This window comes from Rhineura floridana, chromosome 16, assembly GCF_030035675.1.
Source record: "Rhineura floridana isolate rRhiFlo1 chromosome 16, rRhiFlo1.hap2, whole genome shotgun sequence".
NCBI classification, from domain to species: domain Eukaryota; kingdom Metazoa; phylum Chordata; class Lepidosauria; order Squamata; family Rhineuridae; genus Rhineura; species Rhineura floridana.
In genome coordinates, this window is record NC_084495.1 from 9,691,000 (window position 1) to 9,708,077 (window position 17,078).

Here is a 17,078-nt window from a genome sequence, read left to right on the forward strand (position 1 = left end):
TTGAATCATGCAAATAGGTGTGCTACCTATAGTGGAAGGAAGTAGGAAATCATCATAGGAAAACTTGCATGGTGAAAGTATTTTTTTTAGGGCTAGGAGAGTAGCTGCCCCTGGCTAGCACCTTCCAGTACCCCATATAAGTCACAGAATGCCCCTTTTCTCAAACCATTGCCTCATCCTTTAGGCATGCACTGTTTCTGTTCGCTGAGAATCATTTGACAGAATCTGTCATCTGATGACAAATATGTAAAAATTGGAGAAGGTAGGTGTGTAATATAATTAGATTGAGAAAAGAGATCCCTTTCTCTTTTGGAGAGCGTAAAAGTTCTTGCAACATTCTTGAGGGTTACAGTGGGGGAAAACAGCCATAGGCTTGTGTGGCCCTAAGGATTGGTTCATTAATGCAAAGCAACAATCCCTGCCCAAAAAAGCCTATAGGAATTCCTTTTGTATGTATTCCCTTGATGAATGCTGCCCATTTTCCTGGGGCTGAGTGATCTTTCTCCTATTAATAGTAATAACAACAATAATATGACAGTAATATTTAAGGCCAAATCTTGTAATGGGAAAAGCTTAGATATCTGTGAGAGAATAACAATTATCTGAAATGAAATGTTTTGACTTTTGTATTGCAGATGGTTGATTAAAGTTCTTATATTTAATCAACTCTGCTCTTTTTCTGTCTGAAAAGAGGTTGCCAGTTCTCTGGCTCAGTCTTGTGTCACTCCAATAACATTTGAGAGATGGAGTGATGTGGGACAGGTTGTTGCATAGGTGGTACCCATGGTACATCCTTACCACCATTGCTGCCCCAGGATAGGTTGTCCACGCTGCGTGACTGTTCTCTTACAGCAGGGGTGGGCAATATGTGGTTTGTCTGGTGGCAGTGGAGGACGTTCTGTGACAGGGATGATGTCTCCCACTGGACTGACAGGCAGGGTCCATAATCCTTTGCCTCCTCTCCAGGGGGAGGAGTCGTCCCGCCCTCAGGTTTGACCCCGCCTGTGGTCGTTCACAGTAGGGTCCTTTAGTGTTCTATACGACCCATATTTATGTATAGATATTTCTGCTAACTGTGAGTGTTTATTCTCCTCTCCCTCTTTTGCTTGGCGTGTGCATGACTTTCCTTACCTTTTTGTTTTATTTGTTTTCCTGGTCTGCGTGAAAATATGCGTGTGTGTGAGGGAAGAGAGTTTGAAGGGCTTTTTTGAATTGCGGGTGGCTGCAGGGGGTCCGCCTCATGCATTTTTGGCTGTCCTTTCCCCCTCCTTGAGGGGGCCTTGGCTGTTTTAGCTAATCACTCCTGCTGGAGCTAGTGGTTGGTGGTGGTTCTTGTGAATGCAGCCTGATCACCCCTCAGAGGTTCAGCATTTTCAGTTACGTTTTGCTATTGCTGCTGGTGAGGGGCTCTCTGTGCTTTCAGTTTCAGTCAGTAGAGCCCTTGCTCTGGCAGTTCCGGCCGCTACTTGATACATATATATGGCGATAATGCCACTGGCATCTTCAGAAAGGGGCAGGAACACCATTTTGTTTGGCTTTTTCTGACAGGAGCTCAGATGTTGTTAGATGTCAGCTTCCTTCAGCCCAGTCAACATAGCCAGCGGTTAGGGATGATGGCTTTGTAGTATAGTAGCATCTAGAAGGCCACAGGCTTCCCATTCCTGTCTTGCATCATTCCAGCCTTCACACATTATGGCAGTGATGTGGGATCCATCCAAAGGGATGCAAGCAGTGCCATTCCAATAACACATGAATTTGGTTATGGTCTTCTATTGTTGAGTGACATTCCAAACCTTTCATTTAATAGATAGTTTTTCCCTGCAAATAACTTGTATCCACATTCTTTCCTTTTCCTTGTTTTTGGTTCCTTTGGGAACAGAAATTGGCTTCTCTGAACTTGTAACTGGAAAATTCCTGTTGATGCCTTCATAAAAATGGCTTCTGAGATGCATGCTGGCTATATCAGGACAAAACTGTGTTGAGAACAATGATTAACTGCTTTGTGTGCCTTAATACTTTTTAAAAACTGGAACTGAAAATGTGCAATTGAAAAATTATTATTTTTCATCCTGTTATAATCCTGTTGTAGTATATAATTACTGGGAAAGCAATTTTTTATTTCATTTCACAGAAAGTTGTATTGATACTTGAAATACAGCACTATGTGAACAGAATTCAAGTACTTCTGGAACACTTGTTCTCTCAGAATTGCATTATCAGCCCCACCAGTCAGTCGTGACTCTGCTGAAAAGCCGTGTTTAGGTAAGGATGCCCGGTTGCTAAGCAATGGGCATCAGAGGCTTAAACGTTTAAAGCTGTAGTGCAAAGTTTCCCCTTCTGAGTGAGATGTTTTCATGTTACAAATTGGAAGGTTGTAGTACTGTTTCTTTCTCTCTCCTTAAATTGCTATTCAGATATGCATTTTATACAAGGAAGACTGTTACTGGACCGAGGTTTAAAGTTATGACATTTTGCATGATTGGATGTGATTTTATTTTTAGTACTGTCTCTTACCGTATTTTATTCTGTTACCTATGGATGGACAAAAAGCCAACCCATTTCCAAGTAGTAGTTTTGGTGGTGTTTATATGCATTTTTAAAATGCTACTTAATTTAGTATTAACAAATGATATATAGCAGTATCTGTTAAAATGGAGGGGTAAAACTTAAAGTATTTCTTGGTGGCACATGAAAGAGGTAGATATGCTGCAGATAACGCCAAAGTTGATCACATCTAGTTCTCACTTCACAGTTTAAGCTGCAGAAGGAGACAATTTTAATGGGTCAGCAAAGGGAAGATCTCTATTTGTCCAGGCCAATAAATAAATAATAGCAGGGGATTGTTTTAAGCCTTGATGGGACTTATTCCTAACCTCTTCCTCAAGACCTAGAGGATGAGGAATGGTGGGCAAGGCCAGGTTTGGGAGGGAGGGGAAAGCAGACTTATCTTGGTCTGTGGCAGGGGCTTTGGTGATGGATGAGAGATTGGGAAGTAGGGTAGGGAAAGGACGGGAAATATCTGTATTCTTCCCTTCAACCTGCATATTGGACCCTTAGCTAGCAACTAAATATTTTGTCAAGAGCATACTGAACGAGTGTGAAAACCTGGGGTGGCTTAGAACAGTCTCCATTGTTCTGTCAGGCTGAGCTGGAACTACTTACGGTGTTCAGATCTTGTTCATGACCAGAGCTTGCCTGTTGGGTTTTGGTTAGCTTCTCAAGCTCTGGTGCATCATCTGGTAACTTCCTCCTTTCCATCCTTCAGCCAGAATGATAGCACACAGTTTAATACTAGTCAGACAGCACTAAGGTTGAAAACAAAAAGTATAACCAAACTTGCACAATTGTGTGCCCCTAACTGTCCTGTGAAAGGCTTGAGCCCTCCATGTATATGGAGCCTCTCTAATCCAGCTTTATGATTCTTGACATCAGAGCTGGCTCCAGAGAGTGGCAAGGTCAGCTCTTTCCTTGGTCTACAAGACTAGCAAAGGGCCCATTGCTGCAACAGCAACATCATTCTTATGTTGCACAAGACTCCAAAGACAATCCAAGAAATTGCCTTTGACAAAGACAATTTGGCAAAGGATGGACCAAATGTAGGCCATTAATGTACCTGATGGTACCTCTGCTACTTGGGTGGGCAGAGCAAGTGAGTAGCAGGGGCTCACAAATGAAGAATATCTTGTGGAAAGACGCATCTAACCACTGATTTTTTTAAAAAAAGAATTGTTGCAAAAGTCTAAAGAGTCTCCTCCATGGGTTCTGTTAGTTAATTGATGGAAAATTAGTGGAAGCTTTAATAATTGTCTCAACCTCTTAAAACATTAAGGCAACCAATCCCCTAAAATGTTTTGTTTCTCTGTGGAAACTTTTTCCAGGCCCAAATAATTGTAGATTCCGTATGTTACTACTGTCTGTGCTTAAATGTAAATGGACTGCCTGCAAGTCGGTCTGGACTTATGGCGACCCTATGAATAGGGTTTTCATGGCAAGCGGTATTCAGAGGGGGTTTACCATTGCCTCCCTCTGAGGTTGAGAGGCAGTGACTTGCCCAAGGTCACCCAGTGAGCTTCATGGCTGTGTGGGGATTCGAACTGTGGTCTCCCAGCTCGTAGTCCAACACCTTAACCACTACGTCACACTTACAGAACATAAAATTATGCCATTGGGAGTAATAACATGGAGTGACTTAACTGTGTCATTTTTATTGTTATTCTGAGTAAGTTATCACGGGGCAGTTGATATAATACCAGATTATTCTCCTGGTTCCCCTGCATCTGTTTTTGCTGTTGCCTAAAGCAGGATTGGGGAACCTTTTCCTGAGGGCTACATTTCCTTGGGGGTAGTTTGTTTAGGGCTGCATGCTGGCATTGGATGGAACCACTCTTTTTCTTTCTTTCTCCTGCCCAGTGGGCTTCCAAGGGAAGGACAGGTTTTTATTTTGTCATAGGCATTTATAGCACGTTCTTCACCATGCGATCCTAGGGTGAGTTACAGTACAGCTCAGTACAATTAAACCTTGTAATATCTTTCACTCTCAAACACCTGTGCAAAATGGAGTTGACATTGAAATGTATATAGTGACAAAGCCAGATGAGGAGTGGGCATTCCACAATCCAGGGGCCACCACAGAGAAGGTCCTCTCATGCATCTTTACCTCATGAACTTCACATAGAGGTGGAACTGCCAGCAGGGCCTCCCCTGCAGATCTTAGTACCCGAGCAGCTCTATTTGGGAGGAGGGATTTCTTCAGACTGTTCTTGACAGAAGTCTCAGCTGATCACTTGCAGAGGGCTTCTTCCATGTTCTCCTTCCACTGTTCCATCTGTTTTGGTTTCATCCCTTCCCTCTCCTCTTCCTCTGGGCTTCTCCCACCTTCATGAAATTAGGCTGAGGACCGGAGGTTCCTAAAGGGGAGAGAGAAAGAATATTGTTAAACATAGGTATACCACATAGAGAAAACAGTGTGGGAGGGAGGGGCAAGCAGGGGGTAAACTGAGCAATTCTTTTATCTGTTCTGTAACCAGTGCTAGTATTACATTTGCAGGCTGCCATATAATGCTTCATTTCCAAAGTGAAAGGGGCCACAATCATGAGGACTAGCCTGGCAAATGATTAATAATAGGAAGCTCTGTCTCTGCCACTGGCCCACAAGTTTCCTGCTTCCTTAACCAACTCTGCCCATTCTCCTTGAACAGCCCACCTTTTTCTGTAAATCGTTTGGCTTAGCCTGTCAACTGCCATCTGCAGCAAGAACACACCCTAATTACGCATATGCTCACTTTTCATTCCTGTCTTCCCCCATTTGAAATTTAGATGTTAGACTCATTGGGGAAGAATCCTGCCCTTTTGGGGGGGCTTATATTACTCTGTACTGTGTCATGTAGACTGGAATGACTGTATAATTGTTATCAAGTGTTTCCCAGTATTATGATTTGGAAGGGAAGGTTTCTAATACTTCGGAACCATGCAGCATGGATATCTGTCAGTTAGTGGTAGGGAATGTAATCGTACAAATAGGTGTTATGTGGGAATTTGATGCAATGGCTACCATTTGTAAAAGGAGTAGGAAATCTGCATAGGCAAACTCTCAAGATGGAAATATATTTTAAGGGGATGTAATCATGCTAATAGGTGTTAGGTGGGAATTTGATGCGATGACTACTATTCGCAAAAGGATCAGGAAATCTGCATAGGCAAACTTTCAAGTTGGAAATATATTTTAAGGCTAGAAGAGTATACACTTTTGGCTAGCTCCTTCTTGCCCTCTCCCCACTGTCCCACACGAATCACAGAATGCTCCTTTTCTCAAACCATTCATGGCCATATCCTTTAGAGACATGCTGTTTCTGTTCCGTTGTGGGAATCGTGCATTTGTCCCTGATGCCAGAGGAGAGGCATAGAAAAATTGGACAGAGGTAGGAGCTTAAGAGACTTGGGGAAAGAGATTCTCTCCCTCCTCCCCCTTTCTCTTTCAGGAAGCGCAAAAGTTAATTTAAGTTAGGGCTACTTAAAAACAGACATAGCAAGGGTAGCCAATGTGGTGTCTTCCAGATGTGGACAGCAACTCCCATTAACATCAGCCAGCATTGTCAAAACCCAAGGAATTGTAGTCCACAATACCTGGAAGGTATGATGTTGGCTACTGCCCGGTGTAAACTTTTCATAGTCCCTGAGGATTGCTACATGAATACACCCCCCAAAAAACTCTGCAAGAATGGCTTCTCCCCCTTGATGATTGGTGTCAATTTTTCATGAGGTTTTGGTGACCTACCCTTCCCCCTCAAATAATAATATGATGATCAAATGTTGAAAAGGCGAAAGCATAGTTATGACAGAGAAGCTTAACAGTTAACTGAAATGAAATGGGTTTTCTAAGTCTGTGGTGCAGACAGTTTATATATATATATTGGGTATGGGAACCTATGGCCCTCCAGATGTTGCTAAACTACATCTCCCATAATCCCTGGCCATTGACCATGCTTGCTGGGGATGATGGGAATTATAGGTTCCACACCCCAATAATAATTTTCCAACTCCTTGCATTTTATGAATACATTATTTCAGCTGGTCACGAGTGATACCCATGGCACAACCCTACCACTGTTCTTCCAGTGGTTGTGGGTGATCTCCATGCATTTCCATCTTTTACATGTTACAAGGGATGTGCCACTCCAGTAACATTTGAATCTGGTCATAGGCTTCTATTGCTGCAGACAGTTGAGTGGAAAATATTTTATTTATTATTAAATTTATATCCCATCCTTCTTCCCAAAAGGAGCCTAGCTGGGAAACAATATGTGATAAAACATTAAAACCTTTTTAAAAACAAGACATCTTCAAAAATATTAAACAAAACATTTTAAAAACAATTCCAGTACAGATGCAGACTGAGATAAAGGTACTATTTAAGAGGCTTGTTGAAAGAGAAGGTCTTCAATAGGCATCAAAAAGAAAACAGACAGTGCTAAAATTCTAACCCTTTCATTTAATAAATAGATTTAGTCTCCAGAAGAATTTGTATTCACATTATTTCCTTGTAATTTGGTTCTTTTCGGAGCAGCAATTTGTACCTCCAAACTTACTGGAAAATTCCTGTTAACTTCATGGTATGGTCAATGTATTAAACCAGGTTGATAAAACTCTCTGCCCTAAATGGATCTAACTTTCTCCTATTCCTCAATATGTACTAACACCATAGGGATGGAAAAACAATTAAAACAACCATACATAATTATTCCCTCAATCATTCATTTAGAGGCAGTTGTGATTTTTCACATGAAAGTGCTCCCCTCTGCCGCCTTTTAATGAAAAATGACACAGCTGAATTTTCTTGTTCATAGTCTTTCAACCACGGTTGACAATCACTTAAAAAAAACCCCAACAAGATACTCCTGTGAGTCATGGAAGTGGGTGTGTTTCTGCAGAGTGCAGCTTTCGTAACACCAATCCACCAATCTGTCACCAGAGCTGAAAGAATAGAAAACCCCTGCACACAGACACTGCTTTGGCAGAGAGTTATCTGCTTTACTACCAGCATGAGTTACAGCTGAGCTGCTGCTGTCTTAGAGGCAAGTGGAAGTGAGTATGGTAGCAGTAATGGCAACATGTGCTTGGAGGTGGATCCCCCGCCCCCCCGAGTTCGCTTTTAAAATCTGTTTTCAGTGACAAATATTGTAATTATATATTATTTTTTATATTGTAGTTCAAAAAGAGGCAGCCTTCAGGAAGTATGTGTGTAAAATTTTTGTATGGCTGCATGACACTTGTTGGCCTAAAATATTGAAGCCGATCAAAAGTGTAAATGACCCCAAAAGGTAATAAACGAAAATGTATAAATGCTAAAGATTAACGCTGAAGAAAGAGGATCTTTGTTAAATTTTGAGTGTATAAAATATAGTATTCCACCTGGGGGACCTACAGGTTACACTTGGAAGGGCAATTTTCATTGGGGAAAGGGGGGGGAGCGTGTTTTAACACTTCTCTATCAGAAGACTTTACTCTGAAACCTCCTTGCAACTGCTTTTAATTGTTTGTATCTTTCACCATTGCTTACCTCAGTGGTCTGGTACTCTAAGGATAAAAGCAGTTTGGGGAAGGGGAAATACCTGACAGGGAAAGGGTTAAGTGCCCCATTATTATCATTAAATTTATATCCTGCCCTTCTGCAAAAAGGAGCCCACAAAGGCAAGTTCTTGAGATCACTTTGCAACAGAAGCCTTCAGGCTTCATTATATGTGTCTTCAATGTAGTTGAGTAGTCTGCCCCACGTTTCGGCTATGTAACCTGTATCCTCATAACAAATGCCACACGAGGGCGTTCAGTATTTTGTAGGTATAAAACTTTGATTTATGATGAACTCAGTTAACAAGATATTGGCTGCTACAAGTTATAAGCGTTCAACAAGCTCTTCCAAGCCCTTATGGTAATCCTTTACTAGAAACCAGAACAGTAAATTGGAGAGCAGGGGAAGTACTGTAGAAATTGAATCATTCTCCAAGGGTGTGTTTGTGCAGGTATCCTTTTGTAACTTTTAATTTCATTTCTGTTTGGCTCCTCTTTCCTCAGCTCAGGATTGTGGGTTCAGGTTCCTAAATCATCTTGATAATATGGGATTTGTGGTTATTCATAAAGGTGGAAAAGCTTGAATATGTCTTTGGGATTGTAAATATCAGTGGTGGTTCAGGGTCAGACAGACATCACTCCTTCTTTCCTGTCCAAAAGAATTTTGCAAAGGAAATAGTGAGATCTGCAGTGAGTGTGTGGATTTGCACAAAACCAGCTTTAAAAATGGGAAAGAATCGGATAATGATTAAGGAGGACAATGACTGAGATGAAGAACCCCTTAAGCTACTTGCCCAAACTAAGTGTGTGAAAGTTCTTCTTCTTTACCAGATCCTTGTAGCAAAATTCTTAAAAAAAATAAAAAATTGCACATTACAGTCTGTATGTGCAGTGATGTACTCATGCATAGATAATTCACAAATTACAATCTATGAGTGGAATTTTTTGCAGTAGCCTACTTGGAAGTGACTCCAATCAAAGAACTTGGTAGCATGTGAAACATCTCAAACTGTTTGCAGGAAGAAAGCATGAATTGCAGCACTAACCTAGTTCTCATCTGGTGCTGCTTGTGAGGGCACTGCTACAGTTTCTTAAATTACTTTCAGGGACGGATCACACTCAAAAGCTCTTGTGAATACTACTGACTTGTAACACATTCTTTAGAAAGCTGAACAAGTTTTAATTGATTGTCCAGTGGTCTCCCATCCAGGCACTTATCATGTCCACATCTGCTTAGCTCACGCACATCATACATCTAGGATGCTAATTTTGCCAATTAGGCATTTCCTCATTTATAGGTGTGCTTCTGAACAACAACGGTGGTGCTTCCATGTTAAAAGGATCAGTTTTGGGGCAATAGTATTCTTTTTTTAAAAGGAAAAGTAGAGTGAAGTTGAATATTAATTGATGTGATTCATTTATTTTTTAAAAAATATTGGTGTCCGTTAGACACCTATCACTGAAAATATGTAAGTAATACTGTTTATTTTTAATTGGGATCTTTGGCAGCAAAGCAGAACAAATGACCAAAATGACTTGGATCTGGAGTTTTGAGCTCTGCTAGTATTGCTGCCACCCCTACGTAATAGTAATAATAAATTTTATTTTTAAGTCGCCTGTCTGGCCGCAACAACGTAGCACCTGTTTAGTGGTTCTGTGTACTTTGAGCATTTAGCCCACACTGAAAACTGATGTTTAATGTCCACATTGAACAGAGAGTATTTGTTAAATACTGTGTCATACTAGGCTGCAACTCTTGTGCAAGAGGAAATGAACTCTGGTAAACTTAAGGATTTCTTTCAGTTAAGAAAGTGTCTGCCAGGGTGTGCTTTGAGGTGTGTTGGGGATGAACAATGGTGCTTGTCTTTGAAACACAAATTCCTGTTATTTCCAGTCTTCCAGGGGAGAGTGCCACTGCATATCTAGCCAAAACAGAGACACAAGATGGTATCAATGGACTTTATCAGTGCTAGATTTGAATTATAGCAAGCCAGACCAAAGGCTAGATGTGATGGTGGCAGAACCACCCCCCCGCTCGTTTTCCTCTCTGATGCTGGAAGTGACCTTACCTGGAAGCATTCTTGTGATGGTGGGGAGATGGGGATAGGTTGCAGAACAGTAAAGAAGGGAGAGCAGCTCCTCTTGCCCATATACCCAGTTTTCTACAAGACTGGGTTCCACCCTTCTCTTTATATGTGATAGGTGTAGACCCAAGTTTTTCAAATGGTCTGTACTGTCATTTCTGTTCAGCCTGGCTCACAAGGAGCCATCCCTGAAGAACGGTGATGCTTAGGATAGACGTGAGGAAATGCTTCGGACAGAGGTGGGGAGGCAGTGGCCTTGTAGATGTTCTTGGACTCCAACTCCAGTCAGACCCAGCCAGCATGGCCAGTGGTCGGGGTGGTAGTCAGGCAACATCTGGAGGGCCACAGGTTCCACATCCCTGCCTTAGGATATTGGATTTACAAACTAAATCATTTTACAGCAACCAGGGTTGTCTATCATTCTTCTTGGACGGAAACCGTGTGAAACGTAGTGTTGCGCTTCCAGCAGAGTATTTGCTGGATATGCTGATGTGTGCTGTCATAGATGGAATCAGTAATGTGAAAGTCATGTCCATGCATGGAACTTTGTCTGCAGTGGCTTTTTTGATGATGCTACTAGTACACTGCTGCAAGTGCTATTCTAGCAGCCAGCACTCTTAGGATTTCTTCCTGGGCTGTGGGCTTTCTTGTACTGTGTTAATCAAGTTGAAGGTGCTAGTGAGAATAGGCCCATAGTTTCTTTAACACGAGTGCAAACTGAAATTTGTTTACTAAGCTTGGAATTCCCCTTTATTTGCATAGCTAACTTGGATTGCTAAGGTAGGGATTCACTCTTTTGTTCAAGAACTTAGCATTTCAGTTTCTGTTTCAGATAACAAGGGCAACAGCATACTTTGAAAATTGGAACAAGCAAACTATAGCATTGCAATGTTATTCCCAGATTGCAAAATATGTGTCTGTATTTTTCATGAGCATATTAATAGCTTATTTCCCCCCATTATTCCTGGCAGATATATAGGAGGAGGGGGAGGAGGGGAAGCGATGGTCAACAGTACCCTGTCTGCAGCTACATTCTTCTGGAAAGTTGGTCATAGCATGCGTGCAGCTGCCATAGTACAGAACTTTGTCTGCTGTGAAGGTGGCTGTGTGCCTGTTGTGTGTCCTGGGGGTGGAGAAGGCAAACGCAGAATCAGAGGAGAGGTGATGTCAGTGTTGCATTAAGGTCTAGCTCATTTCACAGCACTCTTCTGTAGGGGCAACTGCCCGACAGGCAGCAAGCCTATACTTAGCCCTATCTGGGAGTAAGCCTTATTGAACTGAATGGGACTTGCTACTTGGTAAGGATGTATAGGATCGTGCTACTAGTCACTTGAAGGCAGGGGTGGGAACCTTTGGCCCTCCACGTGTTGCTGAACTACAACTCCCATCAGCCCAGGCAAGCATGGCCAGTGGGCAGGGATGACGGTAGTTCAACAACAGCTGAAGGGCCCAAGGTTCCCCACACCTGCTTTAAGGCACAGTAGCTAACGTTGTTCTGCCTATTCGTTTGAAAAAATTGTGAGTCAATTGCCCCTGAAGTAGTTCTCTGTGGAGAACTCTGGTCACTTTAAAACAGGAAGTGGATACTTCTGGAGAGGGGAAGACCATGTGCTGTGGAAGAGAGGGAGAAGTAGCAGCAACAGCAGGTAGAGTGGAAGCATGGTTGCCCCCCCCCACAGCTATTCCCCTGACTCTGCAATGTTCACCTAAATAGCTATTGTAGTGAACATCTTTTCCTCTGCCTAATGTGCTATTAAAATAGACACATGCGCGGGGGGAGGTACAGGCAGCAGACATTTCAAATCGTAGCTAATACTCACGTGAGCATACAAAAAAAAAAAGCTGTGTGTGCCAATTCATGTCATGGTATAATGGCCATTTAAAGCACCCTACCTTTCAGATGTAGAACCTGAAATGCTTCTTTCACCTACTGCATAGCTTTGGGGAACCAATCTTATTACATTTTTGAACAGAGGGGCTGTATTCTACTGTGCTATATCAGCAGTGTTCAGGCAGAATGGGAAGCCATGGTTCCTGCTGTATCAAAAATGGGGAACCCTTGGCCCTCCGGCAGTTGTTGGGCTTCATCTCCCATCAGCACCAGCCAGCATAGCTAAAGATCAGGGATAATGGGAACAGCAGTCCAACATGTCTGAAGTACTACATGTTCTCCATCCCTGCAGTGTGTGAATAAGCCGTAGCAAGCCATGGGCTCTTGCACTCACCCCCTCTTTTTGCACCCACAAGGAGGCAGAAGCATCCCCTTCCCCTTTTAATTTATAATTTATTATATTTATATTGTTTCACAAGTTGTCCATACTTGGAGAAGTATGGTTTGTTTAAACTATGATTATTGGGAACAAGCCAGGATCAGTCTGTGGTTTAAGATCCTTGCTTGTTCTGAGACTGTAGTTGAAAGAAAGTGTAGGATGCCATCATGACAAACTAGTTTAAAATGGGATTATTCCAGTGTCCTCTCTAGCACACCTGAGACCTGATGGAACAGACTGGAAGCCCATCTTGTCCAGCATCCTGTTTTCCACAGTGACCAAGCAAATTGCCTATGGGATGCTGACAAGCAGAACATGAGGTCAGTTGTTCTCCCCTGTGGTCACTTCACAGCAGCTGGTATTCAGAGGCATATGACCGACACTGGAGATACTGCACAGCCATCACAGCTTGTAGCTATTGATAGCCTTAGCCTCCATTAATTTGTCTAATCCCCTTTTAACGTCAGCTAAGTTAATGGCCATCATCAACTCTCGTGGTAGTGAATTGCATAGTTAAACTATGTGTAGTGTGAAGAAGTTCTTCCTTTTCTCTGTCCTGAATCTCTCACAGTTCAGCTTCATTAAATGATTCCAACTTCTAGTATTTTCTGCTTGATGCATAATTTTATAAGCCTCTGTCATGTTCTCCAGAGAGCCAGTGTGGTGTAGTGGTTAAGGTGTTGGACTATGACCTGGGAGATCAGGGTTCGAATCCCCACACAGCCATGAAGCGCACTGGGTGATCTTGGCCAGTCACTGCCTCTCAGCCTCATGAAAACCCTATTCATAGGGTCGCCATAAGTCGGGATCGACTTGAAGGCAGTACATACACATCATGTTCTCCATTTACTTACCTTTCTTCTAAACTAAAAAAGCCTAAAATGTTGTAACCTTTCATCATAGGGGAGTTACTCATTTTGTTTGCCCTTTTCTGCTCCGTTTCCAGCTCTACAGTGCTCTTTTTGAGATGTGGTGACCAGAAATATACACAGTATTCCAACTGTGGTTGCAGTGTAGATTTGTATGAAGTCATTATGATGCTGGCAGTTTTATTTTTGATCTTTTTCCACGATCCCTAGCATGGAATCCCCCTTTTTTGCAGTTGCTCTATACCGGGCCAATTTTTTCATTGAACTGTCTTGTTGTTATGTGCCTTCAAGTTGTTTACGACTTATGGTGACCCTATGAATCAGCGACCTCCAAGAGCATCTGTTATAACCAGATCTTTTAAGTTCAGGTCTGTGGCTTTTTTAATGGAATCAATCCATCTTGTTTGGCCTTCCTCTTTTTCTACTCCCTTCTGCTTTCCCCAGCATTATTGTCTTTTCTAGTGAATCATGTCTTCTCATTATGTGTCCAAAGTATGATAACCTCCGTTTCATCATTTTAGCTTCTAGTGATAGTTCTGGTTTAATTTGTTCTAATACCCAATTATTTGTCTTTTCGGCAGTCCATGGTATGCACAAAGCTCTCCTCCAACTGTCTATCATGACCCAAAGATCCCTTGTTTTGGGTCAGTACTAGCTCAGACCCCACCCCATCAGCTTATATGTGAAGTTAGGATTTGTTTGCCCTGGTTGCTGGGAGACAGCAGGAGAGGATTATTGCACTAATGTCCTGCTTGTGGGCTTCCCATAGGTATCTGACTGGCCACTGTGGAAAACTGAATCTTAGATGGGCCTTTGGTCTGATCCAGCAGGGCTTTTTGTGTTTGCCTGCCAGAGAGGAGATGAGAAGCACCCACTTCCCCATGATGTCTATACTTTGGGCATTTCCATTTTTGGTTTACATTAATTTACATTGAACAACATTCGCCATTTTCTTGTAGATTGACGTCATGTTCATCATCTCCCCAAAAGGCAAATTGGTTTGGTGGGGACAAATACCAGAAAACAGGAACTATCCCTGATAAATACAAACACTTGGAGGATATGGGGCATGTGTGATTAGTAATATAGAAGTTGTTGCACATGTGTGTGTGTGTGTGTGTGTGTGTGTTGCATGGGGACAAGCATCAATATTAATGTGGGGATCTTTCTTTAGTTTACAATCTGGGTATTTGGTAAAGTTCTGCAAAAAGTGAAAAAGAGCTAGGACTGTGAACCTATGTACTTTGACAAGGGAGTATGTACTGTTAAGCTCAGTGGGAATGACTTTTGGGAACCTTGCATAGGATTGTGCTGTAATCCACATCTTTGTGCTGAAGAGACCTACACAAAGTACAGACATGGAACTGACTGATAGAAATGCTCATTGCGATAGAACACAAAGAAAGTAAGAGTGGCATTTAATGCTAGTCCTACTCAGAGTAAACGCATTGAAATTAACACATGGCTAATTTAGGTTCATTAATTTCAGTAGGTCTACTTTGAGCAGGATTTAGTTAAATGTGACCTTAATTTGTGCTGCAGTTAGTTGTAACTAACTTTTCCAGTTCAGTAAAACTGAAGTGTGACTAAAGGGAGGGTCACTCCTCGTATTTCACATGGGAATAAGGTATGAAATCATTGTGGGGCTATACTGCATAGTCCTGTTTTCCCTGTCAATACATGTGCCAGCCATATGAAGGGCCCCCATGTGCATATAGCTCCTCCTCACAAGGAGGTGGGGAGCCTGGCCCGATCTTGATCTCCCCACTCTTGGATGAAGGAGTTGCACATACATAGGGTCCTTTAACGTGGTAGTCCTTGTGATGGGGTTAGTAGGAGCATGCCTTGCAACCCCACATCCTCCTCATGCATTCTTTCAGTGTGTGAGGAGGTTCGAGTGAACCCTCTTAGTATTCTCTGGATTAGGCGTACAATTTCTTATTTACAACAGCTCTTGTGATAACCAGCTATCTGACAGTTCATTAACTTAGTGAATTCACTGGTGTGTGTATGTTGGTATAATTGCCATAAGAGGCCCAGTGTGCATGTCACATTAAACCATAGTTTAAAACAAACAATGGTTTAATGTGAATGAGCACAGTCTGCTCTATTGTTCTCTGTGTGCTCCTCCATAACTGAAACAGGCGGGACTCTGGCTTGTCATGTTCATGGTTTCTTTCCCTTAAAGAAACTACGAGCAGTAACCAAGGTTTATTTAAACTAAAGTTTGTTTTAAAACTACGGTTTGATGTGATGTGCAAACCAGACCTCTGTCTTGCGTGCAATTATTGTGGAGGACAAGGATAATGGAATTCAATTTATTGCCATTAAAAGCATAACAGAACTGCAAACTGTTACTTAATGATAATCAAATTAAATTAAAATGTGTTTTGTTGGCATGTTAATTATTTAGCATTGGCCAATAAAAATCTAATTATGCATGTTTTATATTTTCCCGATAAAGGAACACATGGTTGGCTTTGTGTATATCTCAGATCAAGCTCAGTCTAGTGGACGCATCAAGATGTAGTGTACAAATTCTGGGCTACTTTGGCAGTAAGAGAAATTTTGCAGGATTTGGCCAGAAGGTGAACGTGATGACGGCCTGGTCTATGGTGGAAAGGCTGAAAATGGAGAAGAGGCGCTCCCAAGAAGAGAGGACTACAGAACAAGATGGCGGGGATTGCAGTGCCGAATCTGAGGAATGGACAAGCTCCGAGAGTGAACTTGAGCAGCCTTGCTTCAGGGACAGCTGCAGCAACACACAGTGGGGGGAGAAAGAGATTTCCCACAAACCACATCGGCAACTTTGCCGCTCTCCTTGCTTGGATCGCCCAAGTTTTTCACAGAGCAGCCTCCTTCAGGATTTAAAATTGGAAGAGAATAAAACAAACTCGAATAAAGAATATCAAGCTAAAACTGATTTTGCTTTAAAACTGGGATATGCTGGAGATCAGATTCAAGCTGTGTTGAATAAGCTTGGGACAGATGCTCTTATCAATGACATCTTAGCAGAGCTGGTGAGACTTGGCAACAAGACTGAGAATGAAGGACCAGCCAGTACTGGAAGTGTCACTGGCCCCACTGGTACAAAGGAGACTGCCAGTCCTGAGCTGTCTCTAGAAGATGAAGTGGTAGACAGCTCTGACAACTTGAGGCCAATTGTCATTGATGGAAGTAATGTGGCAATGAGGTAGTTCAGCAATAATAGATTATTTTTAAGGAATGCACTCATTATAATGTGTAGTTTTGGTTGTGCTTTGTTTTTATATCTATATCTATCTATGCCCTGCTTTAAGGGTTATTAAAAATAACAATATCAAAATCAGTAAAAATGTCATGTTTTTTAAAAAATATGGATAATAGATTTTTAAAAAGCAGCTTCAGTAAGATAAGTTGAACAATCCCCTTTAATCAACCATCATAACCCCAGAGACCTACTAAAAGATGACTTGGTGCCTACCTACATGTGTATAAAAACTCAAATTTGAGGTCACTGTTAAAAATGGATATTTAGTGCTGTAATCTGTATTCTTTTGTCTGGGAGTATTCAGTGGGGGTTTCATTCTGAGTAGACATGAATAGGACTGGACTGTAATCACTTGTAGTATGTTATAGAATGGAAAATCTGCCCCTACTACTTGAATTATTACTTTAAATTCCAGATGGAATGTCAAGGGTTACTCTGTTAGATAAGAATGGAATTCACTTATGCAAATTGTCAAGGCATTATTCACTCTCTTCAGAGGTTTATTTCTCTCTGAAATACGTATCTGAAAAGCACTTTGAAA

General features: G+C 41.8%; 1 protein-coding gene across 3 annotated transcripts in view; it reads left to right on the forward strand.

The window, feature by feature from the left end:
• The window catches only part of ZC3H12B (zinc finger CCCH-type containing 12B), a 46,511-nt gene that overhangs the window by 13,150 nt on the left and 16,283 nt on the right, over positions 1-17,078 (forward strand). For 2 of the 3 annotated variants that reach the window (XM_061599028.1, XM_061599027.1), the window contains exon 3: positions 15,752-16,480. In XM_061599028.1, the coding sequence (XP_061455012.1) occupies positions 15,885-16,480 (596 nt within the window). In that variant the 5' untranslated portion in view covers positions 15,752-15,884. Of the gene's footprint in view, positions 1-7,525; positions 7,582-15,751; positions 16,481-17,078 lie in introns of those variants that run through there. The other variant, XM_061599029.1, reaches the window with a different exon arrangement.